The 21,207-nt window shown below is 50.6% G+C and overlaps 1 protein-coding gene across 1 annotated transcript in view; it reads right to left on the bottom strand.

The window, feature by feature from the left end:
- Positions 1 to 21,207, bottom strand: part of LMF1 (lipase maturation factor 1) — a 141,559-nt gene that overhangs the window by 85,351 nt on the left and 35,001 nt on the right. Inside the window, exon 4 of the mRNA XM_054516593.1 lies at positions 10,991 to 11,139. Within this exon, the coding sequence (XP_054372568.1) occupies positions 10,991 to 11,139 (149 nt within the window). The remainder of the gene's footprint in view (positions 1 to 10,990; positions 11,140 to 21,207) is intronic.

A 21,207-nucleotide genomic window follows, 5' to 3' on the forward strand; every position in this document is an offset into this window, starting at 1 on the left:
GCTGCCAGCCCCAAACACAGCTGGCTGCAGCGCTGACAGCTCTGCCCCACCTCAGGTTAGAGGCTGGGCCAGCAGGTATCCCCTGCCCTGGGACCTCAGAACAACGAGAGGGGACATTTCCAAACCACTGGGTCCATTGCAGGGCTGGCAGCAATATTGGGATTGAATTTCTTTGCCTCAGAGATCGAAGAGCAGAAAGGAATCAGTCGGCCAGAGCAGGAAAGACACCTGGGCAGGGATGGGCTGGAGCAGGAAGCCGAGCAATCAAGGCTGGCTTTGATGTCCGGGAGAGGTCCCTGATTAGGATCACAATATCCCAAATTGAGGAAAGCTTCACTAGTCAAAAGGCCGAAGCAGTTCTGTCATCTGCATACAATTAGGGGGTACCTCTGACATTGCCCTGATTGTGATGGTCCTGCCTTCCCCAGGAGGAAACCCTGGGAGTTTCTGGGAGCATCCTGAGGCTTCCTGGCGTTTGCAGCAGGGAAGGGATCAGTGACCGTGCAGGGCTAAAATCTGAGCTCAGAGGAGGAGAGTCCAGCATTTATGAATTCCATCTAAATTCCCAGAACTGGAACAAGTTGGAAGAGACCACAGCGGCTCCTCTGCTCCAACCTCCCTGCTCACGCTAAAACAAATCTTCACTTGCAGCATTAAATACAGTTCAACACATTTGCAGCTCAAAACAAATTCAAAATTCCAGTTAAAGACCCTCCAAAACTGTCCAGACCTCAGAGATATCCAGGAATATCCAGTTCCCAGGGCTGTATATCTGTCTGACAGCTGAGAGCACGGGGCAGAGCAGAGTTTATGAACTCCTGCCTGGCAGAAAAGGGATGCAAAGTGATATCACCCAGGATTTCTGGGATGGCAAAGCAGTTTTATCTCCAGGGATTTACTCAGCAAATAAATCTGAAGCAGGGACAAGACACCCTGACTGTCAGCAGCCACTGCATCCTCCCCTCCCCAGGCTGTCCTGCCCTCCAAAGCTTTTCTAAAATTACAGGATCTGGTGATAGCATCTCCCAGGATGTGCTGCAGCTCCAGCCCTGGCAGGGCCAGCACACACTGAGGAAGCTCTGTGCAGGAATGCTGCAATATTAAAACAGGACAGTTATCTTGATGACCTTCCCTCCTCCTGCCTTCTCCGGGCTGTTATCAAGCTCTATTATCCAGCAGGGATAATTAAAACTCCAATTAAAACAAGGATGGGGAAAAGCAGCACTCTGAAAATCCCGATTTTCCCTGCAATGACTCACTCAGGCAGTTCATCCCTTTTTGTTTACTAGAAAGCTTTCAAACGGGAAAGTCTTCATATCAAAGATGTTTTGCAGCATAAAAAAACTCCCACTCTCATCATGAAGGGGTTTCAAGTCAGCTTTACCCTGAGCTGTCTTCGAGGCCACTTCACTCCCACACTGGCACCTGAGTTTTCCAGTTTTCCCAAGGATTTGGACCAAGAAACGTGCACAGAAAAATCTCTGTGTGCTGAGGCTTCAGCTCTGCTGAGGAGAGGCAGGAAAGGAGAAGAGAATCACAGAATCCTGGAGCTGCTGAGGCTGGAAAAGATCCCTGAGCACCAAGGCAGCTCTGCCCATCCCGGGGGCTGCCGGAAATCGGGAAGTTTTCAGGAATACAAATTAAATCTGAGCTCAAGGCAAGCAACCAGGTGGCCAAGTGAACCAGCAGAGGCCCTTTCACCTCTGTGGCCTCGCTCTGAATCCAGGATTATTAAATTCCCACTGCTGGTGGTGGCTGCAGGGACACGGGGTCGGGCACTGGTGGCACTCCTCGGGATAATGAGAGCTCCTGGCCTGGGGAGGGGAACTTGGGGTCCTTGTCACAGGAATTTACAGCAGGAGCAGTAGAAAATGTTGCCCCTGGATTGAATTAAGGTCCAGAATGAAATATGGGCTCAATTCCTCCTGCCCTGCCAGGTTTGCTCCCTGCAGGGCACGGCCGAGGAGCTCGGGGCAGGATGGAGATGCAGCTCCTGCCTGGACCTGGAAAGCCCCAAACTCCAAACTCCCCTAATTAATTTAGGGGAATTAAATCCAGCAGCATTTATCACGGGGCAAGGAAAATGACATTTAGGGATTTTTTTTTAAATTTACTTTAATGGTGGATAATACAATTCCTGGCTTTGATCACTTTGCCCCCACACCAGCCCTGCTCTGAACATGGAATAAAACAATCCCAGAGCAGGGGAAACGTTCCCATATTCACAGGATGCCAGCAAACAGGGTCCAGGGGGATCCATCAGAGATTCCAGGGGGATCCAGCCCCCACCTGAGGGGAGGGAAGGGCTCAAGCTCCAACACCAAATCCTGCCCTTTCATCTGCCCCTGATGGCTGTGCCCAACCGTGCCCCTTCCAGCCTGCTGTACTTGGGTGATTCAAAGCAAAAAAAAGCCAGAATAATTAAAATGTCATTCAAGCCCTAAGCCCATATGAGTCACTGTTCCAAAAAATATCTGAAAAATTCCTTCAGGAGTGGGGGATAATTATATTCCTCCCTATCTATTGATTTTTCTCTACAATGCACATGTCAGATTTTCCACGGCTTTTTTTTTTTTCCTTTTTCTCCTCTAATTTTTTTTTTTCTTTTTTTTCCTTTTTTCCCTGGAGTGAGTGTCAAGGAGGAACAAAGCACTTCTTTGAGACTTTTTCAGCCCAAAATTAATTCTGAAAAAAAATGGTACAGACAGGCCAATAGCACGGGAAGCTGAGGAAAAGCTTGGTGACTCAAGCTATGTCTGCAAAATTCCCTATTGATCCCAGCTCCAGAGGGAAGGGTGGGGAATGGGGCACCCACGTTATAAATTTAGAGTCAATTTAAAGACCTTTCTGTGTCTTTGCTGTACAAAAGATGGGCAAAAACCCACCCAAAGTTCCCAACTAAATTCTAGATTTTCATTTTGCTCCTGCTATAAATAAGGGAAGCTTCCAGGGAAAATCCCAGCTCCGTGCACTTCCCACCTCTGCTACCCACAGGAAAAGTGGTTTCACCATCTCTGTGAAAGCCAAAGCCTCACCAGGGTATTCTGAGACTAATTTAGACCCCAGCGTGTGGGAGAGGAAGGAGCTTCCCAAGGTGACATCTAAAAATAAAACCACTTCAGGATTACAGGGCAGGGCTGGAAGAGGCTCCTGGAGAACCTAAATCTGAGGAATCCAACGAGACCAACTTCAGCTGGGGGTCTAAAACCCCTTCAGAGCCCCAGAGCTTCCCCATCTCCCTCCCTGCTGATGGATCAAGGTCTGTGGTGCAGGGAGGACGAGCTGGATCCCAGGTGTCCCACAGGGAACAGGTGACACAGGGACAGCCTGTGCCACAGCTGTGACAGCAGCAAGCCAAAGGTGAGCACCAGAGCTGCACCTGATGCTCCCACCAACCTCACTGAATTCAGGCTCCTGCTGCTCCTTCCATGGGACACAGCAGTGAGCAGGATGCTCCAGGAAGGGTTTGAGGACGGGCTGGATGGGGCTGGGAGCAGTCTGGGATGGTGGGAGGTGTCCCTGCCCACGGCAGGATGGGCTTGAAGGTCTGTCCCAACCCAAACCACGCCATGGTTTACAATTCCTTGGCCAGGGAAGGGCAGCTCTGTGCTCCTCAGCTGGCTCTGCTTTGCTCTGCACCTTGCCCAGCCCTGCTCAGCTCCAGGCCTGGCACCTCCACACCATCCTGAGAATGCTCTGAGTGCCCAAGGCCAGGCTGCATGGAGCTTGGAGTAACCTGGGACAGCAGGAGGGACCTTTCCAGCCCAAACCACTCCAGGATCCTGCCGTGATCCAGGGGAGCAAACCCCACCTGCCTGCTGCCTCCTGCACAGAGGGGCTCTGAGGTGGCCCCAGGAGCTCAGGAGAACCTGCAGGAGCTCAGGTGAACCTGAAGGAGCTCAGATGAACCTGAAGGAGCTCAGGAGAACCTGCAGGAGCTCAGATGATCCTGCAGGAGCTCAGGAGAACCTGAAGGAGCTCAGGTGAACCTGAAGGAGCTCAGGAGAACCTGCAGGAGCTCAGGAGAACCTGAAGGAGCTCAGGAGAACCTGCAGGAGCTCAGGTGAACCTGAAGGAGCTCAGATGAACCTGAAGGAGCTCAGGTGAACCTGAAGGAGCTCAGGTGATCCTGAAGGAGCTCAGGTGATCCTGAAGGAGCTCAGGAGAACCTGAAGGAGCTCAGGAGAACCTGCAGGAGCTCAGGTGATCCTGCAGGAGCTCAGGTGAACCTGAAGGAACTCAGGTGAACCTGCAGGAGCTCAGGAGAACCTGCAGGAGCTCAGATGATCCTGCAGGAGCTCAGGAGAACCTGCAGGAGCTCAGGAGAACCTGCAGGAGCTCAGATGAACCTGCAGGAGCTCAGGTGAACCTGAAGGAGCTCAGATGATCCTGCAGGAGCTCAGGTGAACCTGCCCAGAGCCAGCACAACCACAAAGCCCCGCACGGGCGGAAGCCTCGCAGGAGAACTCCCTGGGGTTGACTTTGCTTCCTTTGATTTGCTGCTGTTTCCCTCCATCAAATCCCCCAGAAAGCCCCTCTGAGAAGCCACCAGCAGCATCTGGGGGGCTCTGAAGGCAGCGCTGGAGCAGTGGGTGAAAGGGATTCTGCAAAACCCTTGGCATCGGCGGCTCCTGCCTTTTCCAGCCACCAAGGAACAACAAGTCCCGCTGCCAAGGGCTATTACAGACAAATGGAGAGAGATCAGAGGCACAAAGGAGGTTGCTAAGGAGTCAAGTGTGGGATCCCTGCAGAGAGGAGGAGGCTGCAGCTGGGACGGCAAAGGTCAGAACATTACAGACATCATTTTCCAAAAATTCCCATGAAGGGCCGGCGCGGGAGCCGGGAGCTGGCCCCGCCGTGCTCGCCGAGGAATAATGAGAGAGGCAGCGAAGAAAGCTCCCTTTCTTCCCTCCTACCCACGCTAATGTAATAAAACAAATTAGAATAATTATTCTCCATTGCAGGCCCATAATGGCCAGGATCAGGGCACGCCTGTCACCGAGCTGACATCTACATCCGCCGGGTTCTGCTGCTGCTCTCCCCTCCTGCACCTCGGGATCGCCCCAGCTCCAGCTTTCATTTCATTCCATTTTCCTGCAGGCATCCAGATTCTGTTTGCTTCAAAGTCTTCCTTATTTTTGCCAGCAAGTTCATCTCCCTTCTTAGCTAATCACAGCTCCACCCTTTCCAGTAACCTTTCAAATGCCACCCACGTCCTGACACTTTTAACAGGCTCCAAGCAAAAACAAAACAAGGAACACCAAAAGTTTCACACGAACCACAAGGTTCTGAAAGGATTTGCTGCAGCGGGTTAAAAGAAATATTTTTTAACAGCAAAGAAAATTCAAAACCATTTAGAAACATATGAAATATCAAGTGATGTATAAATTATCTGGAAGGGATTGATCCTTTTTCTTGTGAAAGATGGACAAATCCACAGGAAAAAAACTGTGATAATTTAAGGGGAAAAAATTGATTATTATAATTCTTTCTGTACTATTTTTCCCCCAAAACTGTCACTTTAAATGATCTTTTATCCTCCTGGAAAAGGGGAAAATATCTCTTGTGTAGATTAGAAACAGCAAAGGACTGAAATTATTTTCTAAGTCTCTGCCTGCCAAAAACTGCTCCCAACTCCTCTGTTCTGCAGCCACTTCGGAGGATGTTCCTGAACAGCTCAGGGGGGCTGAGCCTGGATTTGGGAAGAGGGGGGGCCATTCTGACAGAGAAGGAAATCTGCAAAGTGGGAAAAAAAAATTAGAGAGAAATTTTGTTTACAGGAAGCAAAGAAGGGGAGGCACGGCCAAGTCACAAATCCCAAGTGGAAAAGATGCTCTTGGGTTTCCCAAAAATTCCCTAAACTGCCCCTAAATTCCTCCCCAGGACCTTGTGTGGGACATGAGGAGGAGCAGAGGGAGCAGCTCCTGGGGAGGGCTCTCCAAACTGGGAGGATGAAAGGGGGAAGAAAATCATTCCTGAGGGACCCATCCCAGACCCTGCAACGCTTTGAAAGGGCATCACACAGAGAGGGTGTCCAGGGCACTGCACACAGGGCAGATGATTAAAAAAAATACATTTCTGTTATAAAGAATAGAATTATCACAGAACACACCTATTAAAGGATCTCATTCCTGGGACAAACCCAAAGTTTGGGATTGGCCTCATGGCCCCAGGACCCATCTGGACACAGACCCCAGAGTCCTCCCAGCCCCAACACCTGCAGCAGCCAGGCAGAGATTGGCAGCTTTAAATCTGAATTTCCTTGCTTTGGGCACTTTTAAATTAAAGTGGTAATGTGCTTTAAATCCCGTTTCCCTGGTTTTTCACTCCACTCTTCAATCCTTTCCTGCAGAAAGTAATCAAGATGTCTCAGGCTCACACTCACTGCTCCAGCCACCTTCCCTGGTAACTCATTCCATATGGCTGGGATCCTCTGTGAGGCACAGCTCCACCTCCATGCCCTGTTTATTCCCATTTTCCAGCCCCCTGTTGCACCCCTGATACTCAATGCTCCCCCATCTCCTCCGTGCATCCCCAGCAGAGATAATTTTTCCTTGTTTTCCCTGTTTCCTGTGGCTGCCCCATCCCTGGGAGGGTCCAAGGCCAGGCTGGATCACCTGTGACAGTGGGAGGTGCTGGAGTTGGAACTGGATGAGTTTTAAGATCCTTTCCAAGCCAAACCATTCCAGGGTTGATATTCCTTGTAGAGAACATCATCAAGTGGGCACAAGTGGCCCAGGAGTGCTTTGGATGATGGGCACATCCCAGCAGGGCTGAGAGAGCCAGGGAAGTGCTGCTGGACACCAACCCAGCAGCCAGGACGAGCCTGAGCTCCCAGCCCAGGGCTCAGCCAGGGAATGCTGCTCCTGCAGCCAGGAACAGCCCAGAACCATCAGGAGAAGCCCCCCAGCACTGCCCCCTCAGCCACTGCAGGGCTGGAGGATGAGCCTGCTGCTGCTCCAGGGCTCTTCCCAAACCCTCTGAGATCCCATTCCCGTGCTCCTGCAGCTCCCAGGTGTGCTCAGTGCTGCTGCAGTTGCAGGCAGGTGTTGATGACAGCCAAATTCTCACATTTCTGAGCTCCCACAAAGCCTCTCAGCCCCTGCCCTGATGAAGAAGCAGAAACTCTCTTTCATGGTTTACTTTAACAATCCCTGAGGACTTCCAGGGCACAAGGAGCTACCCCAGGATGCTGTTGGCAATTCATCAGCTCCAGTCCAGCCCTGGGCAGGAATTTGGGCTCCCCCAGCACGTGGCTCTCACCTGCAGCAGGAATTCCCCAGAATGTAAGGACTTCATGAAGTTGTCACCTACTCTAAGGCCTTGCAGGAAAACCCCAGGACTAATGTTTGCTCAGCGGGGTTTTAGCCACGAGGTGTATTTGATGGAGAGCTCCTGAGCAAGGCTGCTGCCCAAAAAAACCCCAAAACAACCCAAAAATGAAGCAGAAACTCTTCCACCTGGGAGAGTTTGGAAGCACAGGATGGGGATTCAATCAGAAGCTCCCCAAAAAGCTCCAGGCAGAGCTGGCACCAGTGGGGCTGGGTTTCGGGAACTCACAAGATTCAGGGAGATGCTGGTCCAGGGAAGCACAGCTCCAAGCAATCCCTTTTTTGGTAATCAGGGGTTATTGAACTCTGCACTTTGGGAAAAGGGCTGCCAGGAGCTCCCTCAGGACCCCCAGCCTGCAGCAAGGGGCTGGGAGAAGGGGCTGACACCCCCCAAACCCACCCACCACCAAGGGAATGGAGCAGCTGGAAAAGCAACTCTGCCTGCTGGATCAAATATTTGCGCTCCTGGAGAGAGGGACAAGGCTTGGGGAGCACAGCAGAGTCCCCAGGCAGCTGCAGGTGACAAAACACCTCAGTGCCACCATGCCAAGGACCCTGCTGGCAGTGGGGCTGCTCCTCTTGGGAAGCCCCTGTGGCTTGGTTAGCACAGAAGGGGTTGTGTGGTTGGAATCCCAGAATTATCTGGGTCCTGGAGGAAGAGACCTCCAGGACCACCCAGAGCAACCACATCCCCAAGAGCCACATCCAATGTCTCAAACACTTCCATGGTGACTTCACCACCTCCCCGGGCAACTCATTCCAATGCTGACCATTCCTTCAGAGAAAAAAGAAATCATTCTAATATTTAATCTGACCCTCGTGGTGCAAGTTGAGGCTGTGTCCTCTCATCCCTTCACCTGAGGAGTGGCAGAAATCTCAGCACACACCTCTGCCTCCCACCTCGTGACTCTGATGGCATCACAAACCCACACTCTGCATCTTCCAAGCCTCAGGAAATCCAAGTGACAGAGAGTCACAAACAAAATGATGAAGCCATCAAACCACCGAGCTCTTCTGAGGGAAAGCAGCCCTGCAAATGTGTGTTTGCATCACTCACTGCCTAACGAGCTGCTGGCTCACACAAAGAGCCCCTATTCTGTGGCATGTTCCTGGGAAGCATCCCTCTTTACATCCTGCTCTAATGGATGATTAGGAACATCAAACATATAGATTGAATCACGTAATTATGCCTTTTAAAAAGGCAGCAATATTTGAGCTCAGCCCAGCACTTGCTGCCAATCAAACCCCGGCAGCAGCGCCTGCCTGAGCTCCTCGCCTCCCACCACAGCTGGGATTATCCCACTTCTCCCTAAACAAACCCAGCCAGCTCCTGTGCACAACACAGCAAGGTCTGGACATGATTTTTTGGGAGGAGGTTTAGCCAGGAAACAGCAAAACTCCCTGATCATGAAATGGTTTGTGTTGGAAGAGACCTTAAAGATCGTCTTGTTCCAAGCCTTCCTCCAACATCCTCCTCCAAACCAGACCAGCTCTGCTCAGTGCAAAGTCCCAGCTTGTCAGAGCTCCATGTGGAGAAAGATCCCAAATATGAGGCACTGAGTGGAGGGAAAAGGGGCTGACAAGTGAAATCAGCCCCGTGGTTCAGGAAGGGACCATGGAAAACAGGAGAGCACTGGGATGGGAACCTGCAGAGGAGACACCACCTCACCCACCCCCAAGGAACATTCCCAAAACGCTCTCCTAACACCCAGCACAAGGTGAGGAAAGCCCAGCTGCCCCCAGGGAATGCTGCTTGCTTGGAGGTTTTCCCAAGGAAAGCCTCACCCCAAGCAGCCCAGAGAATCCCAGGAGAACCACGTGGGAAAGCTGAAATTCCTGCAGAAAACACCACCCCTGCCAATCCCACGGGGGAAACGCCTGCTGCACGTGCTGAGCTCCTGGCCAGCTCAGGGGGAAACCAAAGATGCACTGGGAGCAGGTGCACCTGGATTCCAGGAGGATCCTTCTCCTTCCCACTGCCTGCTGAGCTGCTCCCCCAGCCCAGGAGAAATCCTACACGACTTCAGGCCCCAAGCATTAAAGATCCCATCCATCACTCGCTTGCGGGGGTCTCCATTTAATGACCTTTCCATGTTTCCCTCTCCTGTTGCTGTCAGTGATATATCAGTGTCCCAGGCACACAGGGACATGTCTCTTCCCAAAAATATCAGGAGTTATTGCTCTCCTGGCAAAGCTGAGAGCAGTGCAGGGATAATGGGAACAGAGATGTTTGGGAAGCACAGTTTTCCTTCGTATCCAGCCTGCCCCATAATTCAGAATTTATGAGACACATCTGCAGGAAAAAAATCTCAGGCAGATCCCAGTTTAGAAGGAAAGCAGGAAGCAAATTGGTGATCAGATAAATTTTTAAGGAAATTGGGGATGTTTGGCTACACTTGGTGTCAATTCACTCCACAATCCACACGACAGCTGAGAACCACAGAATCCTGGGATCACTGAGGCTGGAAAAGAACTCCAAGATCATCATCCCATGACCAATCCCCACACTGTCAACCAGAGCAGAGCCCTGAGTGCCACATCCAGGCATTCCCTGAATCCAGAGAAGCATCAGGATCCTGGGATTCAGCCTGCATCCCTCAGGGTGTGCTGACATTTGGTTCAGATCCCGTTGGTGAAAAATGCCTCAAAGAAAACCTTCACCCTGAGATCCCTGAAAAAATTCCAAGGCAAAATTCCAAAAAAACCCAACCACTCCTCCTACAGTGATGATCCTCAGCTTTCAAGTTTTGGGATGTTCTGGAAGGTCCAAGCAGATGGAGCCGATGGGAGAACGCCCCTGCCACGCCTTGATTTTAATTTTAATGGGATGTGTCAGGTCCTGATGGATTCCCTTACAAGCTGCTTGGGAATTCCCTCTGGCACCGGGACAGTTCTGCAGCAATTGCTCAGTTTGGAAGCACGGAGCAGAGAGTGACAGCTCAGGAAAGCAAAAACAAAGGAGAAGAAATCTGGGGAAAGCTGGGAATTACCCACAGGATTCCAACAGTCTTGTGGAAAAGCCACAACGCCCGAATTCCCTTTAATTCCTTTGGAAGAGCCCCTCAAGTGCAGCACCAACACATCCACACAGATCATCCCCTCCTGCTCTTCCTCCTCAAAACAAAACCAGGAGGGACCTGAAGCATCCTGAGGACCAGAGAAGGAAGCTTTTCCTGGTTATTGGGAAAACTCCCAAACCAACAGATGCCAAGGTGCTGGATTGGGAAATTCCCAGCTGGGATGGGATATTTGGGATGAGACATTTGGGACGGGACGTTCCTGCTGCTGGCACCTCCAAGAAGCCCAAGGGGAATTCTCACTCGTGGCTCTGAGCGTGATCCTGAAAATGGGAAAAACTCCCAAACCAATGGATCCTGAAGTGCTGGATTGTGAAATTCCTGGCTGGGATGAGACATTTGGGATGGGACATTCCTGCTGCTGGCACCTCCAAGAAGCCCAAAGGGGAATTCCCACTCACAGCTCCGAGCATAATCCTGAAAATGGGAAAAACTCCCAAACCAACAGATCCTGAAGCGCTGGATTGGGAAATTCCCGGCTGGGATGGGACATTTGGGACGGGACATTTGGGACGGGACATTTGGGACGGGACGTTCCTGCTGCTGGCACCTCCAAGGAGCCCAAGGGGAGCTCCCACTCACCGCTCCCAGCATGATCCTGAAGATGAGCCAGCGGAAGCTCCAGATGACAATCCTGGAAGGAGGAGAGCCCTGGGGCAGGCGGGACAGGCTCCAGAGGGGGCACAGGAATATTCCCAGGAATCCTGTCTCCAGGAGCTGTGATTCCCATCCTGCAGAGCCAACAAGAAGTGAAGAAGGAAATAATTATGGTGAGAGTGCTGGAAGTTATCCTGGAATTAAATTTAAATGGAAGGATTAAAAACAAACAACACATTGAATGGTTTTAAGGTTAATTTGGGGGAAATCAGGCACCAGCTGCCCTAAAACAGACATCCCACATGGGGGGATTCAGGGGTTTGAAGCTTTGGGGTTGTGTTGCTCTTCTCCAAGCACAGACAACATAAAAGGGGGATTTTATAAAAATTAATAACTTCTATGAGGCAGAAAAAAATGAGATTTAGGTGCCCTGGGAAGTGGCACGGGACAGGCAAGCGGTGCCACTGATTTCTCCAGTTGTGGATGGATCCAGCAGTGCCATGGACTGGGCTGGATTTTTGCCTAAATGGGGCAGTTTTAGCTTCAAAAAATAGCAATTAAGATCCCATTAGGTCTTATCACCATCAACATTCAGTGTAATGAGAAACTCAGAATTTTAATCACAAAAAAAATCAAAATGGTACCAAAATTGTCCATTAGGCCACTTTTACCAATTGCTGGATTTTACCCATCCCTGGATTTAACCAAATTACCCTGGACTGAGCTCAAAGCAGAGCCTTGGGATCCCACCATGAATCCATTCCCTGGATCCTCTGGAGCAGACAGACTCCGCCTAATCCATGCAAATCTGTATTTTGCATTTTCTCCTCCATCCCAGCCTACAAATATTGCAATGATTATTCCAAGAGAGGCAGAACACACAGCTCTGTTTTGACAGGTGAAGTCCAACCCTCACCACGTCTGGAAGCACCAAATTATCCCTGCCAAAACTAAATTACTGCAGCTTTGTCCCACCTCCAATTATTCTGATTCCCAGATATTTCTGTGTGATAGAATTGTACTCTGAAACCATTTTTAAAAAAAAAGACATTAAATGGCACATTGGTGAGGAGGATTCCTGAAAATTCCTTGGTGGAGCCATTAAGGCACTGAAATTCTCAGCTATGTCAATTAAACCAGCCAGTGTCCATGGCTCCAGTTCATTCCCAAGGTTTCTCCAGGCACATCACCAGTTTGATCCATAACAATTCCCTTCACCCAGCCCAAAGAGGCAGGAAAACACATTCCAAACCCATTCCAAACCCAACCATCCCTTCCAGCTTCAGCCTGAGCCCCCTGATCCCCCACCCCAAGATCTTTCCAGCCCCTGATTTGATGTTGTCACACAAGAAAAACCACTTTGAATGTGCTTGAAAGTATTTCCAATAACAGTAGTGAAAACCTCCTTTTTTTTTTTCTTTAATCTTCATGTGCAAAAACCCCTTAAATCAAAATGCAATTTTAAAACCTCAGATTATTACACATCAAAGCCATTTAAAACTCCCCCTCCTCCCTCCCCACAGCCCCTGGTTCCCAGCACAGCCCCCCCCCAGATGCCCAAATTAATGGTTCTGGGAGGAGAAGTAAGGAATATTGTCCTAAAAAGCAGCTGCAGCAGGAAAGCACCGGCTCATCCCAAAAGTGAAAGGTTAATTGTGCCTGAACCCAGCTCCGGGGCTGACTGGCACCAAAAGGGTCGTAGATCTCCCTCATTCCTGCCGGCACAAGAATCCCACTGTTATCCCTGTTTTCATATGGAAATCACCACCCTGCCCTGCTGGGGATGGGTGTCGGGGTGGGATCCAAACTCCTGCATCCCTGTGCATCCATTCCCTCGGAGAGCAGCACTGCCCTCACCCAGCAGGGCACAGCAGCAGCTTTCCCTGCTTTGTTTTTAACCCCAACTGCCAGCCAGGGGCACGGAAGGATGCTGGCATCCTGCAGGACGATTCCCGCACATCCCACGGCTCCAGGAGGATGCTCCCAGCACCGAGCCAAGCCAAGCCTTCCTGGCATGGCCTAGACCACGAGTTCAGCCTTGCACCTGTGCTTTTATCCCGAAGGGATGGGCTGGAACCCTGGCACCGGCTGGCACAGCAGGATGGAGCCGTGCCGGGAGCAGCACGGAGTAAACAGCGCTGCCAGCTGCCGGGCACAGCCCCGGCACCCCCGGCTGCTCTGCAGCTAAACCGGCCCCAAGCTGGCCTCAACTGCCACTGCAGCCAGGGACAGACTCTCCTCACAGCCTGGGACAGCAGTCTGAGCCCCAAAATTCACCCAGTGTGGGGTTAAATCCTGCCTGGCTCTGGCTGCTCCCCGGTGAAGGCATGAGGGGCTGTGCTCCTGCCTCAAGGTCCTGCTAAAACCAGGTCTAGGGCAGATAAGCTGGGAGAGGCTCTGATTTATTCACAACCACCTTCCTGAGGGATGGGGTCTCCACAGCTGCCCACGTGGGATCAGTTTTATGGTATCCATCACCCACTGTGCTTCTTCCCAACCTCCATCCATCCATCCATCCATCCATCCATCCATCCATCCATCCATCCATCCATCCATCCATCCATCCATCCATCCATCCATCCACACCCTGCACCTTTCCTGGCCTCTTCCTTCCCCATCCAGCACAGACTCACCCTGACTGTAATCTGTCATTCCTAGAGAAACGTTAAGCTTGGAGAAGGCCTCCAAGACCCACGAGCACACTCCTCTTTCAGGCTTCATCTCGTGCATAAAAAGTGCTGCTGGATGCTGCTCCATGGCCACTGGAAGTGCTGGGGGTGCTGGGATTGTCCCAGATGCTCCTGTGGTTTCTATAAAAATTCCAGCTCAATCAGGAAGATTTGAGGAGATGAACATGTTGAACAGCACAAGTGAATCCACAGCTCAGCAGACGAGGGGGGAGCTGGGCTCAGCTCACCCTCGCTGGGCTGTAAGATGATACCAGGCCCAAGATTACCAAATCCATCAGCAGAACCTCCCGTTCCTCCCCGCTGACTCACACACAGTTGTTCACATCTGCCCTGAAAGCCTCAGACTCCAAATCCTTCAGATTCTTAGACAGCTCTGAGGCTGGAGCCACGTCCCTGCTGAGGTTTGAGTGTTGTCACCTCTGAACACCACTCAGGGGCTCACAGAGCCCAAACACGCTGGGACACCTGAAGGGACCAGCCAGGTCACCCCACCTGAGGGGCAGCTGGTTCCTCACTGACCCTCCCAGCTCAGGAACCCCAGGATTTCTCCAGGGTTCCTCACTGACCTTCCCAGCTCAGGAACTCCAGGATTTCTCCAGGGTTCCTCACTGATCCTCTCAGCTCATGAACTCCAGGATTTCTCCAGGGTTCCTCACTGACTCTCCCAGCTCAGGAACTCCAGGATTTCTCCAGGGTTCCTCACTGACCTTCCCAGCTCAGGAACTCCAGGATTTCTCCAGGGTTCCTCACTGACCCTCTCAGCTCATGAAATCCAGGATTTCTCCAGGGTTCCTCACTGACCCTCTCAGCTCAGTAACTCCAGGATTTCTCCAGGGTTCCTCACTGACCCCCCCAGCTCAGGAACTCCAGGATTTCTCCAGGGTTCCTCACTGACCTTCCCAGCTCAGGAACTCCAGGATTTCTCCAGGGTTCCTCAATGACCCCCCCAGCTCAGGAACTCCAGGATTTCTCTCCCGGATTTCACCCTCCTCTTGCTGCTATCACATGGGAGCGGTGATGTGATGAAGGTGAGGAAGGTGATGATTTAAGGTCCCTCCCAGCCTGAGCCATTCCAGGATTCTACAGTGAGATGTGTTTGCTGAAGTGGCAGTGCCAGGAGGTGAACACAGCCACATCCTCCATGTGCACCAAACACCCTGGGAAGCACATCCCAAACCCTCCTCCAACTGCAGCAATTCCCACCCCTGACATTTTGTAGGGCAGCAGAAAACACAGACAGGAAGGAGGCATCTCCATGGCCTGGGGGCACTCAGAGAAGAAACTGGGATAGAATCATGGGATAATTTGGGTTGGAAGGGATTTTAAAGCCCATCCAGTGCCATCCCTGCCATGGCAGGGACACCTTCCACTGTCCCAGGCTGCTCCCAGCCCTGTCCAGCCTGGCCTTGGGCACTGCCAGGGATGGAGCAGCCACATCTGGGACAGTCCCACTTTGGGGCTGTGGGATGGGAAGGCAGATATTGGAGCTTCAGGACATTGGGAGCTTCAGGAGCATCCACATGGAAGCCATGGAGCATCCCAAAACCAATGAACAATCTGGGAATGAAGTGAGCAACGATCTCCAGTACCATTCCCCAATCCTGGAGTTTGGGAGCTTAAACCCATCCCATAAACAGCAGCAAACCCCATCAGGGCTCTCTCCAAGAGACAATTCCCATCCTCCAAGCCCCAGCCAACACATCCTTATTCCAGGGCTCACTGATACTGCTGGGAACGAAAGGGTCACGTTGTTGACCCACCTGCTCCTGTTTTCCTCACTTGGATCTCGTCAAATTTCAGCAGCTGCAGGGCAGCACAAAGCCCCCCATTGTTATCTCTGGCGCAGCCGGAGAGGGAGCCACGGGCTGGGTTTTTTTGGGGGAGAAAAAAAAGGGAATAACATCAACCTCCGATGGCGGCTGCGCCCGCCCCACACGCGCTCCGAGGGCTCGGGACACGCTCGGAACTTGGCGTGGCAAAATCCATGGTTTGGGATTTTCCAGAGGTCTCTGCTGGGGCAGGGGAGGAGCAGGAACAGGAGGAGGTGCTGGAGGGGAGGAGGGAAGGGAAGAAGCAAACCCCAAACCTAAACACACTTTCCCCCTATTCCTTTTAGGGTTTTTTCCAAGGGTTTTGCCTCTTCCAAACGCTCGGGCCCCTCGTGCAATGGAGGGTTTGTCTTTGTAGCTGGACATCGAGTGATGTCCAGTTTTCATCTTTATTATTTGCCATAAATAAATTCACTATCCCAAGTCAGCACAGCCTGGCCATGGCTGCAGAGGAGTCAGCACAGTCCTTTCCCCCAGTCTCCTCATCCTAAACCATTCTGTTGGACAATCAGGGAGAAAGCAGGGAGGGAGGGAAGGGCTGAAAGCCTTCAGAAGATAAAAACCAGGTTCAAGAATAATGAATTTTCTTATTTTCTGTTTTTCTGACTCAAAAATATCACCTGGCCAAAATCAACCCTCCTACCTGGCTATGCTAGAAAGAGCTCACGTGATTAATTCTTATTAATTCCCCTTCCTAAAACACAGGATAAGGCAAAACCAGCCAATTGTTTCTCTTTGTACAGAAACACCCACACATCAAATTTACCCAGAGCATGTCTGCACGGCACAGACAAATGCTGCTCTAACAGATCCTGATTTTCCAGCTCCCAGTGCAGCTGTCTCCCTATGGATATTGTGTGTCAGACAGCCCAGCAGCCAAGGGGAGGCAGATATCCAATCCAGACTGACTTGCCCTGGAATCAGACCTTGCTCCCGAGCCCACCTCCCTGAAACCCAGCGTGGTTTGGTTTCAGCTCGGGCCTAAAGCACCTGTTGGGAATATCTGAGCTGTGCTGCAGAACCAGGGGTTTATCCCTGCTCCAGGGTCTGGATCACTCCAGGTTTGGGGGGGTGACTTTAAATCCCAAATGACATTTTGGGATTGAACCTCTCCAGGCTTGCAGCACCCACAGCCCAACCCCAGGGCACCACAAACCCAAGATCTGACCCAGCTCCCCACAGCCAAACCCATCTTCAACCACCATTATTAAATATTTCCCATTTCTTGTTCAAAGTCACCTCAGTCTGGGGATACTTCACATTTCTGCAGCCACCAGAAAAAGTTCTGGCTGTTGTTGGAAGATTTGGGAGAACGTTAGCAGGAACTTTTGTACTTAAAGTATAAACTACACAGAAAAAAAAAAAATAAAATTTAGCATAAAAACTTTTAAAAGCTTCCAAGTGCTCTCCAGGGTAGTCATTAGGAACTACTTAGGTAACAGGAGGGTGATAACTGGGAGTTAATGCAGCGTTAAATTAGCCCTCCTTCCATGCAGAACTTTAAGTGACAGAGGAATCAGTTGGGAGGATTTTTATTTTATTTTTTAAATAATGAAGTTAATGGATTTCCTGTTTTTAGCTCTGTGGGCGGCTGTCAATTTGAGGGATCTGTACATACTGGATTTAATTACTCTGTCTTCAAGGAAGGAAAATAAGTTCAGCCCTGTTCCTATGAACAAGCAGGAGCTCTGCAGCTTGGCCTCAAGGTGAGGAGAAGGTGCCCACACTGGGCAGGGAGGGTGAGGTGTCCCTGGAGATGGAAAACAGCATTCCCTGAAAACCTCCTGTCCGGAGAACTTGTGGCTGCTCCATCCCTGGGAGTTCCCAAGGCCAGGCTGGATGGGGCTTGGAGCACCCTGGGACAGTGGAAGGTGCTGGGGTTGGAACTGGATGAGCTTTAAGGTCCTTCCCAACCCAAACTATTCCAGGATTCTCAACATCTTGACCATCCCAGAAGATCCTCACATGGCAAATGAGCTGTGCCTCAGATCCCAGGGAGTGAGGGGAAGGAGCCCAGGAATGGCTCAGAGCCCAGACAGGGCAGAGCATTCCTGGGGTTCCCCCTGATTTAGAGGCTGGCCAAAGAAAGGGGCAAGGTCCCAGCATGATTTAAGCTGGAAAAGACCTCCAAGGTCATCCTTGTCCAACACCAGACACTTCCCATCTAACTCAGGCCATGTTTTCCCAAATTATGGGAGACCAGGATCCAACTCCCTGCTTTGAAACAAATGCTGGAGACAATTCCAATGAACTTGGAAATTCTTCAATCTGAGCCTCAGTGCAGGAGAGCTCCACCCCTGACAGTCACCCAGGCCAATTCACCTTTCCTGATGGAAATCATGGAATGCCAGGATCACAAAACTTGGGAAAGACCTCCAGGATCACCAGGCCCATTTTTGGAAAAAGATCACAAAATCCCATAAAAACTAAGGTTGGGAAAGCCCTCCAGGACCATCGAATCCAAGCTGTGCCTGATTCCCACCTGTCCCCAGCCCAGAGCACTCAGTGCCACCTCCAGGAGTTCCTTGGACACCTCCAGGGATGGGCACTCCAAACCTCCCTGGGCAGCCCCTTCCAAAGCCTGACCACCCTTTCCATGGGGAAACTCCTGCTGATGTCCAGCCTGAATAAAAGCAGAGCTTGTGAACACCCAGCCCCTGTGTCCCACAGGGAAATGGGAAGGGCTGGAAGGGCCTGGCTGAGAAATGGGAACAGCCAGGCAGGAGAGGCCAGGGAGAAGTGACACCAACCACCAGGAGCAGGTGATCACAGCTACAAATACATGAAAACCAGAAAAGCTGAGATCCTAAGGCACCTCTTCAGCACCACACAAGGACACAGCAGCTCATTCCCAGCTTTCTGCACAACCTGCCACTCTCATGCCATCTGTTCCTCCCAGCCAGGCCCTGTGCCATGTGCCCAGGGAGCTGAGCTGCTCCAAACAGGTGTCTGCTGGCTGTTAAATCTTTCTTCTTTTCTGGCAGCTTCAGAACCCATGAGCAGCTGTTCCCCCTGATGCCTTCAGTCTGAGCTTTCCTATCTCCCAGATTCTGCACTGCATTGGTCCATAACTCTGAACTCCATACAAAGTGTCAGCAGTTCTCCTCACAGCTCAGTCACACAGAACAATCCTTTTCCTTTTCCAGCCCCAGAACCAAGGACACCACTGCAGCTCCAGGCCCCAAAAGTGCAAACAACAGGGAATGGAGGAGAGCAGCCTGGGAGGGTGGGACTGCATCACCTGAGCTGGAACTGGACAATGAACCCAATATGGGAATGGACCAAAACTTATCAAAGTGTGACAACTCCTGACCCATTGTCCATCTTGGGTGTAGCCATGGCCGGGCTCTTGTACTGCCCAAGGTGAATCCTTTGAAGGCCTTTTCAATAAATACCTATTTTATTCCTTTGACCTTTTTATTCCTTTAATTTTAATTCCTTCCTGTCCAGCTTCTGTTCCAGGCAGCCTCTCAAGGCTTCACCCCAACCCCACCTGCTCTCCTCCCCATCCCAAACTGCCATTTCCCACTCACACTCATGGCACCAACAAATTAAGCCCAACACCACAAAGGCACCTGGCAAGGGCTTTTCCCAGCACACGGCAAGCCAGCCTCAAAATAAAAAGCAAATTAAACAAATTTCTCCTGCTGTGTCACATGAGGCCCCCACTGCCCTGCACAGATTCAGTTTTATCCTCATGTAAGCGCAAGTTTCACCCTGAGTGTCTGCAGGAGATAAATCCAGGCCAGGGGATGCTTTTCCCTATGGATTTGAAGTGAATATCTCATGAAATATCATCTCCCTGATTTTTCTTCCTGAATGGTGCTTTTAAAGCACAGCTTACATACCGAATAGGGTAGAAATTGTTGGGTAATTGATTAACCCCAAGGCAGATACCCCTGTCCAACACCCAAGAGACACAGGAGGGACCCCAAGGGTGGGATCTGAAAGGTCTGTGTGAGAATTATGGAATTTTTAAGGTTGGAAAACATCTCTTAAATCATCCAGTCCAATGTTGAATCCAGAGCCACCGTGCTCACCGTGTCCCCAGGTGCCACCTCCACGTGGTTTTGGAACAACTCCAGGGATGGCAATTCCACCACTGCCCTGGGCTTGACAACTCTTTCATGAGGATATTTTTTTCCTAAATTCTAAGAGAAGACCATGAGTGGTTTCTGATGGAATTTACCAGTGCAGAAGGAATTTTTTCATGGAAAGGGTTTCAGGCATTGGAAGTGCCCAGGGAGGTTTGGAGTGCCCATCCCTGGAGGTGTCCAAGGAATTCCTGGAGGTGGCACTGAGTGCTCTGGGCTGGGGACAAGGTGAGGACTTTAAAAAGTCTTGGAGTTTTTTTCCAATCTGAATGATTCCAGGCATCCTGCAACATCTTTTACACCCAAAGCCTTAAAAAAATAAACCAACCCCAAACCAACCAAACAACAAAAAAAGATGCTATTTAAACAAGAGACCACGACAAAATCACTCCAGTACCTATAAATACGATTTTTCTGATTCTAAAAGGGGACTTGCTCTGTCCACACTCAAGGCTGTTTTTCAGGATTACAGCTAAATAAGAAAATGGGTATTGCCAGGTCCTTTTGGACATCCCTCCATCCCAGGAAAAGCAAACAGGAGTCTCCATGCAGCCCCATCCCTGATGGAACTCAACCAGCCCCAAGGAAGCTTCGGGGCTGGGAATCTGCTGTGATGCAGGGCTGCTCTCATCCAGGCCTTTTGCAACTCCATGAGCTCAGCAGTGACCAAAGTGACCCCAACACCCACAGGCTGAACCTCCAGGAACCTCCAGGAACAAAGGAAGGGGGAGCAAGAGGGAGGAGACCAAATGTGGATCTCAGGAATCAAAAAGCTGCTTTCAAAAGCTGGTTTTAAAGAGATCTGAGGAGATGGAGGAGAGAGCAGCAGCGCTTTGGTGATTATGGGACAAATGGCAAAAAAAGTCAGCTGGGTGAGGAAGTTGTTCTCTCCCTGCACAGTGCAAAGAGGAGCTGACAAACACAGAGGCAGAAATGTTGATGGTCAGACACCTGAATTAGGGGCCAAGGCTGAAAATCTGCCTGGTGATCCAAAACAAAACAAAACAAAACAAAACAAACAAAAAAAAAAACCAAAACCCCAAAAAACCCAAAAAGCCCAAACAAAAACAAAAAAAAAAACAAAACAAAACAAAACAAAAAAACCCCACAAAACAAAACAAAAAAAAACCCAAAAAAAACCCCCCACCCAAACCAAACAACGCAAAACAAAACAAAAAACCCCAAAAAACCCCCCAAAAAATCAAAAACCCCCAAAACATCAAAAACCCCCAAAACAAAACTAAATCAAACAAACCAAAAAAACAAAACAACAAAACAAAACAAAACAAAAAAAAATACCAGTCCAGCATCATTTCATAAAGTAACACAGAGTGCAGTGAGAATTCTAAGTCAGAGAAGCCTGGGATGGCTTGGGTGGGAAGGGATTTTCAATCTCAGCTCATCCCACCCCATTTCCATGGGCAGGGACACCTTCCTCTGCCCCAGGGGGCTCCAAGCCTCACCAGCCTGGCCTTGGGCACTTGCAGGGATCCAGAGCAGCCACAGCTCCTCTGGGAATCTGTGCCAGGGCCTCTCCAGCCTCCTTTTCACGGCTCCTGGAGGAAGTCACAAGGTTGGATAATCCAGCA

This window comes from Molothrus ater, chromosome 16, assembly GCF_012460135.2.
Source record: "Molothrus ater isolate BHLD 08-10-18 breed brown headed cowbird chromosome 16, BPBGC_Mater_1.1, whole genome shotgun sequence".
NCBI classification, from domain to species: domain Eukaryota; kingdom Metazoa; phylum Chordata; class Aves; order Passeriformes; family Icteridae; genus Molothrus; species Molothrus ater.